Below are 20,101 nucleotides of genomic sequence, written 5' to 3' on the forward strand. Positions count from 1 at the left end.
AGGGAGGGAGGGAGGGAGGGAGGGAAGGAGGGAGGGAATAAGACTGAAATCTGTTTAAAGAGGGATCAGTGGTACTGAGTGAAAAAGAGACTAATTGAGCAGAAGGCTAAGAAGGAAAGAGGATATAAAGGAGAGCGTGAGAGAGGGAGAGTAAGGAAATGGCTTAAGGGCTTTCAATCCATGTCTTCTCATAACTGATCTGTGGTTCCACCTATGTGCATGTTACACTGACATCCTTTATCACGGGGCTACATCCCCATTGGATCAAATCCCTGGGAGTCTGTTGTTTGGCAGACGTGGCTGCACCCAATCACTTCTCACATGACGGTTAGAGTCCAGATTACACTCATTACCGCAGCATTACCATTCACAGGGCACGTCCGAGTGTGTGTGCGTGTGTGAGTGTGTATGTGTGTTTAGGTGTGTATGTGCATATGTGCTTAGCAGATTATTGATCATTAATTAGTGAGAGAAGGAGCCAACTCTTCCTCCCTCTCTCTCTTCCTCCCCTCTCTCTCTCTTTCTCTCTCTCTCTCTTTTTCTTTCTTCTTGCCCTATTTTCCCCACAGCATCATTATTTTATCGGTGTAATCAAACCCCTGAAAGTACTCTGTGTCTATGATTGATGGAACCCGCTGCCTAAATATGATTTATTAACGGACCAGATTTCCTTGGTTAGCCATTTTCTTGTCCTTTTTGTCGGTACAAATATGTTATTTTTGGTAAAAACAGCCGTGTTTGCAACCTATTTTGGAAGCTTTCCGACATTTCATCAGTCTCCTTCTACGCTCTCCAACAACAGGGTCTGTGGCCTCCGACGCTCCAAATCCAAATGATCCAGTTGAAGTACACTCCTTATAATTACCTGTACAATGCCACTTTGCAGCAACGGGCACAAAGTAATCTGAAATTTACCATTTGAGCCGGAGGAATTAGTGCAAATGAAGCAGAAAAGGAGCCGGGGTTTAGTTTGCGTCGCTGGCTACAGACAGGTTCAGCCTTGTTAGAGAATCTACAATCGCTCAGTGTTCAAATCCCCCAGCAGCAGCGTTCCAACTACCCATCAAACAAGCAAATTACTCCGGAGAACAGGTTGGGAAATTGACTTGACAGGGCATGAAGTTTGAGTATCGGGATGCAGAGGCAACACTGATTCATTCATTCTTCCCATTGAAAGAATATCGGCGGTCAAATAAACAAACGCCTCTATTGAAATATGAGCCGTATAATCTGACGGGCTCAAAGAACAATCTCACACGTGAACGTACTGTGAGTTATTAATCGGTACATCAAAGTGGTGCTTGATTCAAAGTAGAGAGATTTCATTCCAGGTCAAATTTGCACACCGGAAAAATCATTGTACTTGAGTTTTCTTCAGTAGATCAGCGTCTCAAAACTTCAACACTCTAAACACTCGCTGTTGTTCTGATACTTTGCTTAGTTTTGACAAAAAGTAGTAAAGTAAAAGTTTAAATACTCCACTGAAGTACAAATTGTCCCAAACCACTCTTTCAATTCTGTGATGAAGTATTCATACCTTCTTTATCTGGCGCCACTGTTATTAATAATGTCGTGAGTTTGATAACAGATGTTTCTGTTATTCCCTCCTCATATACATTAGTGCGTTTAAGTGTACATCCATCTCCTGCATGGTACTGCTCAGTGTGTACTTCATGGATGAGACTCTCATTGCTTGACGTTGTTTGAAGTAAGAAGCTGCTCATGAGCTGTGTGTGTGTACATACAGGCTGGGCTCTATACTGCAGACGCTCTGTAACCTAAACATCTGGCTGCTTCTTCCCACACACACTGTAAATCTAATACTTCTATACCTCAGTGACACTCGACCTACATGTTGCCTCCCGCACGAGGTGTGTGAGACGAGACGACGAGTGTGTCTCTGATGTGTGTTTACCCCTTCAGCCTCACACCAATCAACTAGTCAGAATGTAAAGCTAAATTTTAAAAAGCGACATTTTCCAGGTTTTGGTCCGGTGATCCCAGATGATGAACCGGGCCGAGCTGACGCCTTCCTTCTTCTCCACTCTTCCTCTAACCTCATTTTGTACTTTCTCACCCCACATCTTGGCCACTTCCTCCCTCTTTCGTGACTCGGCTGTCCGTCGTCTCGTCCTCTGGGGAGACTCTGGGATTATTTTTCTGCACTGACCACAACAAACTCTGACCGCGTGCTGACGTCTCGCTGGCATCAGCTGCCCCCAATAACAAACATGTGGCGCCGCGTCGCCTTGACTTTTCCCATAATGAACCAAACCTCCTGTCAGGACATTTCACCTACACGCCGACCTCGCCGCGTCTACCGACCTCCAGACACAGAGATTACTGCTGTTTTTGATTCATCACGTTGCACGACGGTGCTGTTTTATGGGAGTGAGTGAGAACATATTCACACTCGCACACAAAGACGTCCGCAACGTGAGATGAGCCATAAAAATCTAGTTACTGTTCCAGGAGCTCGTACTCGTTACGCCTGATTAACAGCCGCTTTTAAAACAATCGCAGCCTGAGCCGAGCCGGCCGCTTTATGGCGCTGAGGTTAATTAGCCGCAGCTAATTGCTGGGAAGGTGCGCAGGGACGCGGTGTCCAGGAGCAGGAGGTATTTCTGGGAGATTAGCAGTTTGTGAGGCCACTAAAAAGTGAGATTAAGACATTCCCTGCGTGTTCTGCCAAATCGGCCTATTTTTCTAACCACTTAAATCATTTACATGTGATTAGCTTTGCCGCGCTGAGACCTGCCAGTCAATCAAACTGCGTGCGAGGAACAGCCAGAGAAGCGAGGGAAGGCTGGGAACAAAACATGCAACACATTAATGTGAGATATGACTCGGCTCTATTTTTAGGGCGACCCCCCCCCCAAATCGTAATGTGAGGCCTGTGTGCGTGTGTGTGTATGTGTATGTGTATGTGTGTGTGCAGGCTGTTTCTAGCTATTGGGCAAGAGAAATGAAACACATGTGCTGGATTTTAAAGATTCATTTGTTTACATGGACGTGTGGAGCATTTATCGCCTCGTCTTGGCGTCTCGTGTTCGTCTCCCTCGAGTCCGTCTGACCGCCGACAAAATCCGAGAACCGCAAAACAAACACGGCCGGCGTGTGATCGCTGGAGTCGCGGCTCACATCAAAGCAGCAGATTGTTGTTTCTAGTTCAGCGCATTTCCTGAGTGATCTTGTCGCATTACGTCCCATATTGTGATCATACATCGCTTATACATTAGGCTCATATTTCAAAATCCTAAGTGGATTAGACTTAATCTTCTTACTATGTAATATTTAAGATATTTAAGGGTTTTCATGTTCATGGGTGGATAGTCAGAGCCGAGGCCACTCAGGAAACCTGTCAGTCAACACCCAGTGACTCAACAGCAATGTAAAGTGCTGAGTCATCCAGGACACTCCTCATATGTCTCACATGTGTGTGTTAGTATGAAGAGGGATTAGACAAAGGGGTCGATTCCTCTGCTGATTAAAGGCGCAAGCAGGAATCAGCAAGGAAACGGCTCAGACCTGTGGGGTTCTGGGAAATAGAAACAAACAGGAAGGTGAAAGACTGATTACAGGAACGGGAGCGCCTCAGTGATCCACATCAGGATGGAGAGAGAGAGAGAGAGAAATGATGACATGACATGAGCAGGAAGTGGCAAAGTGATATTCCACCATGATGTAGCATTCTGGAGATATTTGGTTGAATGGAGCCAGGAAGCCTCAGGCAGTTTGTGGGAAACTAAATATCCTGCATTTCCTCACAGGTGGTTTTTCCCGACGACATTTACTCCTGAAATGTTCGCATTTTTCCACGATCCGATATCCTGTCGTGACTTCCGGGTGTATCGGTTTGCAGCTCACGCAATATTGTTCCGGGAAGTGACAAAGTCGACGACACGTGTGAGGAAAAGTAGCAGAAGCGAAGAAAATGTGTCATTGTTATGTTGTTAAAGTCCTAACTTGGCTCTCGGCGCAGTAGAGTCGCTGCTCCGTCCAACGTAGGGACGAGATCATAAATGGGTCAATGTGTCCGTCAGCCCTGACATACTGAACCGGGGGCGGGGGAGGAGGGGGCAAATGGAGAGAGAGGTCACGCGTGTGTCTCTGAGGACAGCAGGCCCAAGACACCCGAGACCTGAAATGGAAGTCAGAGAGTCGGAGCCGAGCCGAGTGTCGCTGAGGGGTCAGTCCGCCCGCCAGGTCCCGACTCTGACACGAGGAGAGGCGAGTCGACGGGCTGGAGGTCATGTGAGGAATGCAGTGAGCCGGAGGAAGATGACGATGAAGATGAGAGTTTCTTCAGAATCCATCAAATCCTTAAAAAACGGTCAACGTCTCGTCCTTCTCGTTGCCCAGCGTCGTTCCTTCAGGTCCAGCTTTTATTGCCAGGAGCCAAACAAAACGCATATGTGTCCTACTTTAATATCCAATTGGGTCCAGTCTCATATTTTGTTCTTTAAAATGATGTTTTGAACGTATCTCCTCCCTTTTTCCGAGGAAAATCTGCTATCTGGGGATAATTAAGGGGATTTGAGCACATTAACAGTCGGAGCCATGTCAGGAGCATCACTGAGTTACAGTCTAAAGGCTCTGAGCTCATCTTCACTCAGGCTGATCTGCTGCAGGGCTGACGTATGTCTCCCATGCAGTACTCTTCATCTTAACTTGGACACGTTTGGGACACGAATCCAAGAGAATTCCCTGCAGTTTCCTACTTACGGGGGGTTGGAAAAGTGTGAATGCTTCCACTCTCGCTTAGGTTTGTCTGGCAGGCTGGAGCTCAAGGACAGACAGATAAGAGAACACACACACACACACAGACACACACACACACTGGAGTTTCCAGTGCCAAGACTAAATCAAATATTTATCAAATTCAGGGAAAAGTGCGTATGGAAACATTGGCTGAATCTAAACGGCTGTGGAGGAGTGAAGCGAAGGTGAACGTGAACGTGAACGTGAACGTGAACGTGAAGGTGAAGGTGAAGGTGAAGGTGAACGTGAACGTGAACGTGAACATGAATGTGAACATTAAGCTGCTCGTCTTCATTTGATCCTGCAGGGAAAATAGAAAGAACAGATGCAACGTGAAGAAGCTTCATCAACTCCACGTCAGGTTACTTTCGATGGAAACCGACCTGCTCACAATCGTGTGTGTGCGTGTGTGTGTGTGTGTGTGTGTGTGCATGTGGGGGGGGGGGTCACTGATGGGTTTTTACTTCCTGCAGTGTGTACACAGGCTGTATAAACAATGTTAAATCAACCTGAAGGAGCAGATGAAAGCCAGTAGCCCCGATCTTAACTCTTTACACACCGGTGGCGGGATAGATGAAGAAGAAGAAGAAGAAGAGGAAGAAGCCGCAGGAGGAGTGAGAAGGAGTGAGACTCAGTGTGTCAGTGTCTCTCTGTCTCTGTCTCTGTGTGTGTGTGTGTGTGTGTGTGTGTGTGTGTGTGTGTGTGTGTATGTGTGTGTGTGTGTGAAACGAGAGCTCCTTCTTTTCCATGCACTCATCGACACGTGATCGTCGTGGCCCCACATTTCTCGCTTTCCTTTGCCCACTATCTCTCCTTTTCCCTCTCTGGCTCTTCATACCTCCCATTCCTCCCTCCCTCCCTCTATCCTGCTCTTTCCTCTCTCTCCCCCCCCTCCTCTTCCTCCTCCTCCTCCTCCCTTCTCTTCCCTATAAGTGAATCTCCTTTTAGCATCGAGTATCTGTAAGCCAAGAGCCGCTGTCACCAGATCCCCAACCCTGCAGAGTTCTTCGGGAATGGCATGTGCTCCCAATCTGCAGCTCCTCGGAAGCCGACCGCAGGCGGGCGACAAGCCTCCCTGCAGGCCACGGCGGGCCGAGCCACACGTCGGGGCTTTTACAGTCCGGCGTTCGCACCCCCTGTAGTGACAACGCTGCGACGTGTCGGCCGAGCGGCGAGGCCACGTTTCCTCCCCGAGCCACAAACTGGCAGGATGATTCAGGAGCGTGCGGGCGCTCTGTCACCTGCGGCACAGTCTGGCAGGTTTCGGCCTTTTTAAGATTTTCCACGACTCCACGTTTCTGCTCTTGTCGTCTGGCGAGCGCTGATAGTGTCGCCGGCGCCTCTCAGGTTTCAAAAGAAAGCGACTTCTAGGCAGCTAGAACTCACATGGTGTGACATTCGCCCCTCTCAGCCGTATCTCCCTGCACCAAACGCCTCTGTGAGTGTGTGTGAGTGTGTGTGAGGGGCGGCTGTGGATGTTTATATTACGTGTGTAACTGTATATGAGTGTGTCGGGCATATTTGGAATCATTTGTGTGTGTGTGGCGCCGTTAAAGCTCCTATCTGCACACATATTTGCAGATGTTTACATTATGATTTATACCCGGCGCTTGGAACCAGATTAGAAGAAGAAGAAGAAGAAGCTGTGCAATTTATCGCTTTGGCACCAAACGCCGTGTCACGATGGAGCGCTTGGATCATCACCAGCCTGAAGTGTAAAGGTCAAGGTGAACGTGGACGCCCGGTGCATGCGAGCGGAGGACTCAAGCTCATTTGTCTCCTTTTCTATTTTCCGTCTCTTTCTCCGCGTCTCCAAAATACACTGGAACACTCGGACACACCCTCCGCTCGGCGCCTTCACATTCTGTCCTCCAGCCTGTAATCACGTCCCCGTCCTCGCCGCTTCTCCTCATTGTTCTCCCTCTCTGAAGACTTCGTCATCGCCTGCCCTGTTGTTCTGTTCCTTATCGATCCATTAATCACTTAATGTCCTCCGCCTCCCTCTGAGTGAGTTGCGCAATCCATTTCCCTCATCCTCCCCTTTTATGTCCATGCTGTCCGTCCCTCTCCGGGTCTCTCTCACTCTCTCTCTCTCTCTCTCTCTCTCTCTCTCTCTTCTCCCCGTGTGTGTCCTTCAATCCCTTTCCCAGTACAACAGTCATTTGTTCTGATGGCAATGCTTGTTTAGCTGCGAGGTCGCCGTCAGTCAGAATTTAAAGATGGCAGCCGAGGGCCCGAAAAGCTTTATTCACTGTGCGACCGGGCAGCTTCAAAACACGGCAGAGAGGAATGACGCAGGCCGAATATAACACAGGGAAGAGAGACAGAGAGAGAGAGAGAGAGAGAGAACTAGAGAACTATTGATTTTCCATCTTTACTCCAGTGTTTTGCCTGTTTTCCCGTCTTACATGGATCCCACCTTCGCCTTCGCCCACCCACACGTTTGACCACGTCTCCCCTTCACCGGCGAACACAGCCAGGCAGACGGGACAGATATACACACACACGCACACGCACACACACACGCATACAGTACACACACTCGGAGGTCACCCAGTAATTAGGGGCAGTGTAATTGTGACTTAGCATTGTAAAGTGGCGCGGCCGTGTTGCCAGGGAGCTTTTGTTGACTGTAGGATTATACTGGGAGCATAAATGGTATGTGTTTATCTACATTCTGCAGCGGTGAGAGCTGCCGTCTGAAAATATCCCTGCAGGTTCTCGGTAGCGTCCACCGACAGTCCAAACATTACCGCAGTGGTCAGCGGCGTCGTCTTCGTCATTGTTATCGTCTTCCTCCCCCTCGGCTGGTGTTTTCTCTGATGTAACATTGCCGCAGAAGCATGATGTGGGATGTAATCGGGGGGGAAGATGTGTTGGCGCTGGTGTCACGGCTTAGGTTTTGGGGTTTAGAACACGTGACCCCCCTTCAAAACTTAACTTAGTCCGATCCAGTTTGTCTTCCTTCAAACTGCCTCGCTGTTCAACTGATTTGCCGTGTTTTCGTTCTCTGGAGAGCAGCAAACAAGCTGAGGCTCTTTGACTAAACGAGGAGGAGATTTATTGTACCACGCGGTGACTGTGTGTGTGTGTGTGTGTGTGTGTGTGTGTGTGTGCATGCTGGGGGGGGGGGGGGGGGGGAACAGGTGGTTGTAATGACAAAGTCAAATATTTGACACCGGCTAATTGCAAAGGTAGTCCTGTGACTTAATGTTCGTCATGTTTTCCATAGGTGTTGAAATCCCGGCTTCGTACTCCATCCGGCTTCATGTTGTTAAGCTGCACATGTGACTCTACACATCAGCACGTGTGTGTATGTGTGTGTGTGTGTGTGTGTGTGTGTGTTTGCCATAACAGAAGGAAATCCAGCATCAGATAAAAATGAAATCTCTCCCTCTGCCATCCATTTTTGAAATTCTGCCCCCAAAAATAACTGCGACAATAATATTTCCATTCATGCAGCCGGAGTATCACATCCATCACTGTCACACTATCCCAGGATTTCGTTCCCTTTGGCAGGCCTTCTCAAATTCAATTTCCCACGTCCTGAATTTCCATATCAAGTAGCAAATCAGCAGATTTCTCCCACCCACTCTGATCTGAACAATGGCTGCTTGTCACAGCTTCAAAGTGTCCTGAACGCCACATTTGGTGGAATGATTATCAAGGTAGGGAGATTAGAGTTATCACAGGAAAGCTACTGACTGAACACTAACCAGGGAGGGGTTGGTGTGTCGCAACAGAGGTCAAGAGGTCAAAGACAGTTGATTTATGGACTCATGACGTTCTGCTCTGTACACACTGTGCTCTGTCTGTCTGTCTGTCTGTCTGTCTCTCTTTCTCTCTCCCTCCCTCCGTCTGTCTGTCTGTCTGTCTGTCTGTCTGTCTGTCTGTCTCTCTCTCTCTCTCTCTCTGTATGTGTGTGTGTTTGACCCTGGGTCTGACCTAATGTACCCTCTTGGCAGCTAAATTAGTAGAAGGCCTTTGATTTTTTCCAGAAACAATCAAGTACTCTTCTGAGTTTGCAGCATCAGAGAAATCCAAATTGTCCCACATCAATGTTCATTCCTTACTTTTGTCAACCTCAGAGACAAAGATTGTGTTTCCATTTTGGTTCATAGGTACAAAACACTGGCAGCAAAGTGATGTGAGACCACTGAGACTCCAGACAGCTTCTCATACACACCGTGGTGATGCAGGATGAGGACCTTCAGCCTTTGGGTGAAAGCTCAGCTATGTGGGCTCAGAGCCACGATCATGGGTCAGGCAATACTATACCGCCTCCCAGTGGCCATGGGGCAAACACCAGTGACCTTTGAGGTCAGATTGATTCTGAATATGTTACCATGCCATTCTAATTTCACACTTCAATGCATTTAAGTAATGTTGAAGTTATTGTTTTACTATTTACTTTTACTAGTTTGTAATGCCTGCAGTCATGATATGACCTCATGATATGACCTCATCATGATGTTGCCCTGATTTGAAGACGCAGTTCAGGTGAAGAACCATTGAATGTGGCAGCAGAGTACCAGAGTACAACAGCCTTGATAAGGTGTCACAGCCTGCCAATTATTCAACAGTGTGAGAGAGGGAGAGAGAGAGAGAGAGAGAGAGAGAGAGCGAGAGAGAGAGAGAGAGAGAGAGAGAGAGATAAAGCCAATCAGATCACGTAGCAGGGTAACAAATGCTTTTATGAGTCATTTAGTGTGCTGTATGTGGCACTCACACATTAATATGACTTGACCCAAAATCTCCCCTGACACTGTGACACTGAGGACTTTTACGTCACACATTTGTGAAGTAACTCTTTTCTTCGGCGGACACAAAGCCTGGTCTGTGTCGCTGTCCGGCTGAGAGAACAGCTGCTCACATGTCAGCTCCAAGGCTGTGAGCCGCTCGCTCCCTCCCCGCTGAAACCCACCCGCCGCAGGTGCCAGAGTGACAGTGTGGGTGCGCAGAGGGGATGCGAGCCTGACCGTGCAGGTGGGTCCACCCCCCCCCCTGATCCCCCTGCCCCCCAGTGCAGGTGCACATCAGTATGGGTCCCTGTGTGGCAGAGGGACAGTGGTCAGGCTGTGCCAGTGTGACAGGTGCTGCTCCGCCACACACACACACACACACACACACACACACACACACACACTCTTTCTCTCTCTCTCTCTCTCTCACACCAGCACTGCAACTAAGCAGCTGTGCTCCAGATTAAAGAAGTGATCACATCATCTGAACTTGGAGCATTTTGGACATATTTTGCTTAACTCACCATGTCTGACTCTGATCAGCATGGAACACATGGGAACGCCTTGTAAAAGCTCCTCACATGAAGTTAGGACTTGAGTTACATACCGACATTATCTGGATTACAAACTTCCACGTACATTTGTAAAATAAAATAAATAAACAGAATATCTGAACTAAAAGTTCAGTTTGGACCTGGAATACAGAAAATAAGACTTCAGACAAATGTGTCTTTATTGTGACTTGTATCTTTGTGCTGTTGGTTCCTTTAGGGTCCAATAGAGCCGGTTGGTGGGTCTGACATAGGTAACTAAGTTCACACACCTTGGGGTGGCATCATGCGAGCTGAGAACTTATGTAAGAAGGCACAAGAAGGTTAGTGTGGGACAGCAGCAGCAGTGTGTGTGTGTGTGTGTGTGTGTGTGTGTGTGTGTGTGTGTGTGAATCTAGATTTGTCAGGCTGAACCTTGACAGGAAACAAACACACTCTAAATGTGTAACTGCCAATTATCTCCAGAATGCAGCAGGTTACACACAAAAAAAAAAACAACAACGTCAGCGTTCCGCTTGAAAATCATGACATTTAGTAAAAGTGCCTGAGTCTGAGTTTATGTCTCACTTGTCTCTCTGCGTCTGTCTCTCTGCCACTCAGGACATTAATTAGTAACAGCCAGCGTCTCCTGCTTCTGCCTGAGGCTTAAAACATTGCACTTTACAGACAATGTCCTCATATAGACTTACATAACAGGTGGCTAGGACCACACATGTTTACACACACACACACACACACACACACACACACACACACACACACACTCAGACTCCATTAGACTAAACTGTACCCAGTCCTTAGAGTTAATGTTTAGACGCGCCGTGCCTGCTGAGATATACGCGGCGGGCGGCGGGGGTACAGGGCTGAAGGTCAGGAACACACGAGCTGTTTGAACTTCTCCAGCCTAACGACACAAATCAATATTTCTTTTACATAAGGAAACGCCATCACCTTGGCAGAAATAGGTCAACCAGTGACAGGAAGGTGGCGCAGGGGACCAAATAAGACAATGTTTGTTTTATAGTAGGTAATTGTCTGTGCGTGTGTGTGAGAGAGAGAGAGTGTTTGTAAACTGTTGCTAAGAGTGATAAAGTCATCATTATACCAAGAAAGACAAGGTATCAAGCAGATAGACAATCGGCCAAATTAGACAACGACTCCACTGTAGATGATGTCGGTACAGACATCTTTTATCTTATGATGGACTCTGTTCCCAGCTGATTTGTAACATTCTCCCTATGTGACAGTCACAACAATATCAACATTTCTCAACCAATAAATCACTCCGACTGATTATCCATCGCCTCGTCGGGCCGGGTGTTATGTCCCCAATGCCGATTTTCACCTTTGAAATCATATGATACGGTCGCCATCACGAGCGCGATCTCCTCTTTGGTACAGTTACACAGCGACAGTCTAAGCTCTGATAGCCACGCGTGACACACAGACGGTCAGGCTGACAGACGGACAGAGACAGATAAAGCGGGACAGGAGTCTCAGAGACAGCGGGTGACCTGTGGAGAGAAAAGAGAAACCCTTATCTGCTGATAGATATAAATAAATGAATATATGTGGATTCACACGGAGATCCATGAACTTCAGCCAGCAGGCAGGAAGGTTAGGAGAGGCATTGTTGACCGATCAAGTCTCTATTTTTATTGGCCAGGCCTCCGCGTGTGACTCTGTTTTGCAAGCTAATCCTGCCAGTTCACTCTCTTGAGTCATTGTCGGGGCTTTACCCCACAAATAGATGCATTATCAGCAGCAGGGGTCACACAGCGTCACGCTGCCCGGCAAATTGTTGCCGTATGAATGCAGATCGAATATCTGCTGGATGTCTGACAAGGTTCCGTTGGTGTGACTGTCAGCAGACACACACACACACACACACACACACACGGGCACACACACGGGCACGCGCCACATACACACAAATGTTTATCACACCTGCTCTTCCCCCTTCTTTCCAGCCATTCTTCCTGAAGCCCTTTTAGGCCAAAACGCCGGCTGTGTTCTGCCCGGGCAAGCGGAAAAGGAAAGACGCGGTTTGGTTCAAACAGGCAGAGAAGCTCGAGGATCTGACTCATAAAACCACAGTCTGGGCCAGAGAGATGAGCTACAGTGAGGGAATGGGATGACCACACACACACACACTCTGGCAGATGTACAAATGTAAACACCGCATACATATACACACACGCTCACACTGGTGCGCACGTTGACACACAGAAACAGGCACGTATGCTGCACGAGGACTCACTGGCACAGGCTGGCAAACACCGTCACGCTGCACTGTGGGATCCAGTGTTCAGTGGATTTGTCTATGTGGGACGTGTTTACAGAGAGAGAATGAAATGCAAAGGAGAGAGAGAGAAAGGAGAGCTGGTTCAGTGTGTGTGTGTGTGTGTGTGTGTGAGAGAGTGGATCTGTGTGCAAAGTCGAGAAGGAGAGATAGAGTCGAAAGGAGAGAATGAGATCATGACTGTGTGTTTGTGTGTGTGTGTGTGTGTGTGTGTGTGTGTGTGTGTGTGTGAGAGAGAGAGAGCAGTTCTAGCTAGAGTCTCTGACTTTGACCCACACAGGCTGCCAGGAGGCAGGCAGCTGACATGCTGGCTTGGCGCCATGCGAACCCAACAACTCGACAACGTGCAGCTCTCCTCGTACACGGCCCTGGCAACCCGGCGTCTTGGAAACAGTAACCAGGCGCGTCTGTTTTACTGAGTCAACAGCAGCCACTGGTGGACAAAGCCAGACATTCATTCATAAAAATCACATCAGTGGAATGTGATCGCAGACGTCAAAGTGTGGCATAATTATAGACGGCAACTTAGAGACCTGGAGGCATGAATAACCGAATCATCTGCGCGGGGTACTGTCCCACCGCGAGGGCTTAAGTGAGTGATGCAATGAGATGTAGAGGACTCCGTGTCTGCAGTCTTGCACAATCACAGATATGACACACACCTGGTGATATAAGTCATGCTGATACAACTGCAGATATACATTCACATATTCTCACTCCAGCTGGAATAACAGTGAAGCCACACAGCCAGCGGGACGCCGCCGCCGCCTGTAGGACAGAACACAGCAGACTAACCTACATACTGGTGGTCCTGTCAGAGTCCAAACCAAAGTGTCCCAGTAGGTTTCACCTCAGGGATACAAGGAAATGAATGAATTTCAGCAGCTGCTCAGGGCCCCACGGAGATTAATACCTTCTAAATCATTTACTTATAAGCATTTAACTCTTCAACAACTTTTCATACCCAGGCATGAATATTTATATCATATACAATTATGTAACTATTTGGAATTTATAGCCAGATTGGGATTTTGCAATAATCAATGTCAGCTCATGATTCTGTGATGTAAACAAGGAAACAACATTCATGCCTCACTAGAAAACTAACTAACAAAGAACAAACACATAACTCTTTATGTACTGTATAATGTATATTTTGTCGAGTACACTAATCCATTTGAGATCATGTTGTATTTATTAAGATATTTGTGGTACGTTTAAACATTTTATTCAGCAGGAAATTACTGATATATCCAATTTAGTCCAAACCAGGTTTCTGGGTGGGAGGGGGGGTTCAGCTCCGGCCCCCCCTGACATGCCGGGGCCGGCCCTGGCTGCAGCCCAGCGTGGGTCACAGGGAGTTGAGTGTAGTGTGTAACGTAAGCCAGGATGGCCAGATGAGGCCATGTCTGCTGTTTGCCTAATGCATCAGGAGGTAAAACTAGAAGGCAGGACGTTACAGCTCCACAAACAGCAGCAGGAGTGAGACCGAGTGTCCAGTTTCTATTAAGTGATCGTTTGTGGACTTTCCATATTTGCTCGAATTAAACTCGGGGCTCGGATGCCAAACCCCGAGGGAACTCCATACTCAGGAAGCAACGAATCAAAGCTTAGTAACAGCGAAACAAACACAACCCTACACTGCCTCATCTGCAATGAATGTATCCATCCAGCTCTCTATCTATCCCTCTATCTCTCTATTTCTCTACCGGTCTATCTAATGCTATTTATAGAAAGCCCGCATGATTTCATGATACTGAAGTTCTATTTCTTAATGTGATTTATTCACGTGTGAAGTTTCCAAACGCAGCAGTGGCAGCAGGCTGATGACGCAACCAACGCTGGCAAAACCACACAGCAGCCTGATTCAGCCTGGAGCGCCTGCAGGGGGGTGACATCATCAGGTAGCAACCTGCCATGCAGGCAAAAAAAAAGGGGGCTGGGAGTGATGATGTCACAGCTGGAGAGCACAGACATGTGGGTGTGTGTGTGTGTGTGTGTGTGTTGTGTGGTGCTAACAAGGTAAGAGCTGAATGTTGTCCTTTTCATGACAATACAGGCGATACAAAAGAGGGACTGTCTCATATTTAAATGTACTGTGTGTGCCTGTGTGTGTGTGTGTGCCTGATTCTGGATCGCGCCATATATTCTGATTCTGATCACCGGTATATCCAACATCTCTTTTGCATTCCATCCACCTCAGCACAGCCACGTGTGTGTGCCCCCCTGTTAGATCCTTGTATCTTTGTTAAAGAGGCGTGAGGCTCACAGCGTGACCAGCAGCACGACAACAATGTCGGTGTGTGTGTGTGTGAGAAAGAGGAGGAAGGGGGGGGGGGGGGGGGGGGGATCAACAGATTCAGTGAGTGTGTTGGTGTGGGGGGGTACAAGGACGAGAGTGGCAACTGCGCCTCTGCAGCTGTGGGCCTACGTGAGCATCGGCAGGAACGCACCGACTCTGCCTCCTATTCTCACCCCCTCCCTTGCTCGTCCATTCCCTCACTCTCGCTCTCTCTCTCCCTCTCTCATCCCGAACTCCCCCTCCCTACGTTTTCACCTTCTGATAGATTTTTGGACAAACCTCTCTCTCTCTCTCTCTCTCTCTCTCTCTCTCCCTCTCCCTCTGTCTCTCTCGCTCCCTCTCTCTGTCTCTCTCTCCTCCCGCATCTCGTCCTCGCCTCCCTCGCTCCCATGTTCCCAAACGGAGGGGACCTTGACACAGGGAGATGTGTCGTTTGCCAGCCAGCGGAAATCTGAGACGAGTGAAAGGGAAAGAAAAAGGCAAAGATCCTCTTTCCCACACACACAGACTTACACACAGAGACTCTGGCCTGAAATGACCTGCAGTGAATAGAGTGTGTGTGTGTGTGTGTGTGTGTGTGTGTGTGTTGCTCTTATTCTGCATGGTGCATCTGTGCTGCATTTTCCATTTTTTGTGAGCCGTCTTTATGTGCAAAGTTCTCACTTTATACACCCACACCAAGCAGGTTTACTCACAGCATACAGACACAGACACACAAACACACACACATACACACGCACACACACTCATGTGACTAACCCAAAGTTTGCTATCTTACAGTAGCTCCAGACTTTGTGCAAACAGAAAGTTTTATGGCCAAGGTCAGAGGCAACGCGATCCACAACATTCGGCAGAAAGAATGAGGAAAGGAGGAGGAGAGGAGATGAGAGAGGAGAGGAAAGGAGGGGAAAAGAGAGGAGAGAGGAATGAATATGAGGAGGTAGAAATGACAGACGAGACACAGACTGGACACACCGCAGACAGAAATGGAGGGAGGTTGAGTGGCGTGTGAGTGGCGTGCGTGTGATGTTTGCGTTTGCTTGACGGAGGAAGAAGGGAGATGTTAGAGGAGAGGAAACCACAACAGAGAGATAAAGGAGGCAGGCGAGCGGCTGACTGGCCTTGGTGTGGAGAGCAGGTGCAGCACTGAAAGGCCTCTGTTGTCCAAACCCATCAACAACACAGCAACACTGACCTCTAGTGGCTCCACATGTTCACTGCGTTTCTCTCCTTTTTGTGTGAAACTTGTTCAACTTGCACAGCATCATTATTTGGCATTTTGATGAATACTGATGTTTCATAATGCAGCTCAGATTTGACCTTGTGTCCTGGATGAATGTGGTGTGAAGCTTCCGTGTTTCACTTCAGTTTCTTATGTCTGTGTTTTCAACTTTGTGATGTGTTGCCTCTTCCTCCTCGACAAGAAACAAAGCCTCTCTGGTGGCAAAACACGGAGTTAATTCATGAATGCATTTAAGAGTTATTATTAAATTACATCATAGTAAACAGTGAAGCTTTTAAGTCACACTGGGTGAAAACAAATGTTACCGAATGCTGCAAAACGTAGTCAATTGATTTTTCTGACACACTGAAGGACATTGAAGGCATCATTTAAGTGAAACATATTTATTTTAAGAAAAGGAAACATTAACAGCATCATTTCATGTTAAGTCCCAAAAAAATTTAAATCATGATTATAAGGCATCTTTAAAATAATGGATTAATGAAATGTAAACATCAATTGCCAACTACTTTGGTGATTCTATTAAAGATTTGCCCGTTGCATCATGACAACGGTACACATTTCTTCATTTTATACACATCTGGGAAGCGCAGTGCTGATGTACGATTGCCGTTCAAATGATCCAATACTCGTCGGCTTTGTTTGAGACGTTAGTATTGCAGGTGTAGAATTAGAGGAAAGGATGACGGAGAGAGTTTCCGATTAGTGGCGGCTGATCCCTGAGCTCCGTTGGCAGAGATGAATCCGCCGTTGCTTTGTTGTGGTTTACATGGCGATGCACATGTGAAGTCCTGTTAGTTATTGCGCAACATTTTCTGCCGCTGAGGCAGAGAAAGGTGGTTGAGAAGTTTGGTCGGCGCTCAGAGGAAGCTGGCGGGGAGGGCGTTGGCGTGGTCGTAGTCATCGTACCCACGGAGCTTTCCGGCCTTGAAGAAATGGCGGAGGCTCGGTTTGGCCGGCGCAGAGACGTACCACATGACCACACCGGTGGGGTTGATCGACACCACAAAGGTACTGGAATCTTTCAGTGTGTCCTCCTTGTTACTGTAGACGTCCATCACCTGAGAGAGCAAAGGGGGAAAGCAAAGATATGAATGTTAGTGTGAAACCAGCCGACTGACAGATGTGTTACGATGAAGCGTAAACGCCGCACGCAGACCTTATATACGCCGGCGGTGAAGTTGAGTTTGCTGAGCGATGTGCTGTAGCGGTACGGCATGTCGGAGCGGCGGCTGAAGAACACCAAGGCACTGCAATTGTGGGACAGAGGACGCAAATAGACGTCGATGCCGATCTTCTCCTGGTAGAGAGAAAAAAAAGGCCCGGAGCGGTTAAAGGTCTCGTTTGTGAATCTTGAGCACTGAACGCATCACTGCAGTTGTCATGACAGCGTCTCACCTTTACAATGCGTCGACCCTGGATGCCCAGCTGATCCTGGTTGATGCTGATGATCATCTTGTTCTGCAGGATGGCACGAGCGCTGCTGCTGATGGTGCGCAGGTCATTGGACATGAAGAGAGGAGCCGCCATGATCGCCCACAGAGCCATCTGAGTACGAGACTGCTCATAGCTCAGCCCAAAGTCCCCGATAACCAGCTGAGAAGGACGAAAGCACAAAGGACATGAAGCACTGCGGGACATCTTATCTTAGTCTCCCGTAACTGACAAAGTAATGAAGTATTTATGTGAGTGAAAGGAAGCTGAAGTGGGTTCAGTCGGACCATATCTGGGTCGTTCCATTTCCCAGGTCCGGCTGCAGGTGTCAGGACATCCTGGTTCTCAAAGAACCAATTAATGATGTTCAGAACGCTGTCCCATGAGTCCTCGATGTCGCCGTAGTTACGCCACAAATTGCAGATCTGACCCAACTCAGTATAATTGACCTGAAAGACATGGAGTAGTTTAAAAAGACGATCCTAATAACGCAAGATAATCAGAAGCTTCAGTTTCAGAGCCAGCTTGTATCACCTTGGGTGGCAGTCCTCCCTGGTAGGCGGGCCAGCTGCAGGAGTAGGCGATGGGTCGGCCTGTAGCGTTCAGAGCCACAGACATGGCAGGGTAGCCTATATAAGAGAGGAAGAGTGAGGAAGAGTGAGGTCAAAACAAGGAAGCGTAAACAACCCGACTGTGCCTGCTCCTGCTCTGTGTCTCACCCTTCTCTTGCTCCGTGGCGTTGGAGTAACAGCCGTCGTATTTAAACATGTCCACCTCCCAGTCGGCGAAGGTTTGAGCGTCGATCTTGACCTTGTCGAGCGGCGTGCCTGGGTAGCCCCCGCAGGTGAGCGTGCCCATGTCCCCGTAGATGCCCAGCTTCAGGCCCCTCTCATGCAGGTAGCGGGACAGCTTGAGGATGCCGCCTGGGAACCTGCAGGTGGCAAAGAAATCCTGGTTAGCAGTGTGATGGTTCACTGTTTTACACACACCAATGGATCAAACTAAAACAATTGTGATGTCATAAGTCAAATGTTCTCCCCACACACATTATATTGTTCTCTTTCATGATCATAAAATATGAAACAGAAGGAGTAATTGTGTGTGTAATGTCCTCCATAACACCGACGCCTGAACGCACCGTGTGCACTCGAGCAGCTAAGCTCCAAATCACAAACACCTCCAGCTGTTTACTTAAGATAATAACTATAATGTGATTTATACTGTGTGACTGGATTTGTTCAGCTATGCTTGAACAGTAAAGTTAGTGAATACAATCATTTTATAACTATTAGGTCATTAACATTCTGTCATTAACAGAAGAAGTAAAATATCTGGAATATTTGCATCGTTTACAGTATTTTTGCAGACATGAAAAGTGTTTTCTCAGCTGTCAAATCTGTTTCTTCCGCATCTTAGTATCATATCTGTGGTGATTGTGCTGATGCTGCATTAAACACACACACACAGTCATATGACTGAGACGTGATGGTCACGATGTCATCACCTGGCTCCTCAGCTTTATTGGTGTAGGGAAGAAGAGAGGTTACAGGTCAACGTGTCTCTCTCTAGGTGAACTGGACTGTACTGTACCTCTTTGGGTCGGCTTGCAGTCGTCCCTGTTTGTCTCTGACCTTGGACGACCAGCAGTCATCGATGTTGATGAAGCTGTAGCCGAGTTCCTTCCAGCCGTCCTCGTACAGTCTGTCCGCCATGTCGATGAACAGATTCTCACTGGAGGAAAGAGCAACGTGCCATGAGGGAGATGCAGACCCGCTCGGGTTCACTGCTGCCATGACAACATCTTCACCACCATGACACACACACACACACACACACACAGATCACAATGTACACCAGTACTTCATCTCACCTGATGCAGTTCTTGGGGTCGTTTGCACAGTCGATGTCACAGCGGTAACGTTCCCACGCCAGCCAGCCCATCGGCGGGGTCAACATCAGGCCGTTGTCGAGGGCGAGGGCGGGCGCGGAGAGCGCCAGAGCCAAGACGAGTGCTGCAGGGTGCATCGCTGCAGAGGCTGAACGGCAACAACAAGAAGTTAGTCAGAGGTGCTGTATGTTCAGGTGAGAGCTAATTAATGACAACGCATCTGGAACACAACAACCTACATTCTTCTGCTCTCTCTCTCTCTCTCTCTCTCTCTCTCTCTCTCTCTCTCCCTCCTTCTCTCTCATCTCACATGACTAGGTGTGGTGTTACTCCACTGAGAGCAGCAACAACCTGCCAGGTGACTTCTGCCATCACCCTCTTTACCGTCACCTGACTAAATGACTGACACAGTTAAACATGAGGGTCCTCCAACACAGAAGACAGTGTATAGACTGATATATATGGATATTACTATTACAACATTATACATTACCAATTACTCTATAATAGCTTCCCCTTTTTGTTTCTTAAATACTAATCAACCTTTTAACCTGGCTCCTTTCACGCATGATGAACTCTGACTTGTAATAAGAGACATTTTTAAAAGAGGAGGCTGAGAAATAAATCATTACAGAGCCAATCTCAGCTGTTTATGCTCCCCTAAGACAAACAGACAAACTTACCGACAGATCAGCGGACGAACTGAGCCGAACTGAGCCGAGCCGAAGCGTCCTGTGAGCCCCGGTGGTTCAGGTTTGAGTGATCCGAACTTAAACTTCTCTGATCGGCGCTGAACTGATTCGTCTGGCGGAGGAAGCGAGCTGCGGTCACGTGACGGCTGTCAGCTGACCGCACACCCGGAAGTGGGAGGAGGAAGG

The 20,101-nt window shown here is 48.0% G+C and overlaps 1 protein-coding gene across 2 annotated transcripts; it reads right to left on the reverse strand.

The window, feature by feature from the left end:
• Window positions 1-16,268: 16,268 nt before the first annotated feature.
• naga (N-acetylgalactosaminidase, alpha) lies at window positions 16,269-20,050 on the reverse strand. 2 transcript variants are annotated; one of them, XM_076160214.1, is made up of 9 exons: window positions 19,907-20,050; window positions 19,206-19,371; window positions 18,926-19,066; window positions 18,055-18,266; window positions 17,870-17,964; window positions 17,623-17,784; window positions 17,300-17,497; window positions 17,061-17,201; window positions 16,269-16,962 (listed from the first exon to the last, which is right to left on the reverse strand). In XM_076160214.1, exons 2-9 carry the CDS (start codon window positions 19,358-19,360, stop codon window positions 16,762-16,764), a joined length of 1,305 nt encoding a protein of 434 aa, XP_076016329.1. In that variant the 5' UTR covers window positions 19,361-19,371; window positions 19,907-20,050; the 3' UTR covers window positions 16,269-16,761. The 2 variants fall into 2 exon arrangements, with proteins under 2 accessions (XP_076016329.1, XP_076016330.1); XM_076160215.1 differs by having other exon boundaries at window positions 19,927-20,045.
• Window positions 20,051-20,101: the final 51 nt, after the last annotated feature.

Source organism: Genypterus blacodes, unplaced genomic scaffold, assembly GCF_046128005.1.
Source record: "Genypterus blacodes isolate CSIRO-AG114 ecotype Tasmania unplaced genomic scaffold, CSIRO-AGI_Gbla_v1 ptg000104l_1, whole genome shotgun sequence".
Classification (NCBI taxonomy): Eukaryota; Metazoa; Chordata; class Actinopteri; order Ophidiiformes; family Ophidiidae; genus Genypterus; species Genypterus blacodes.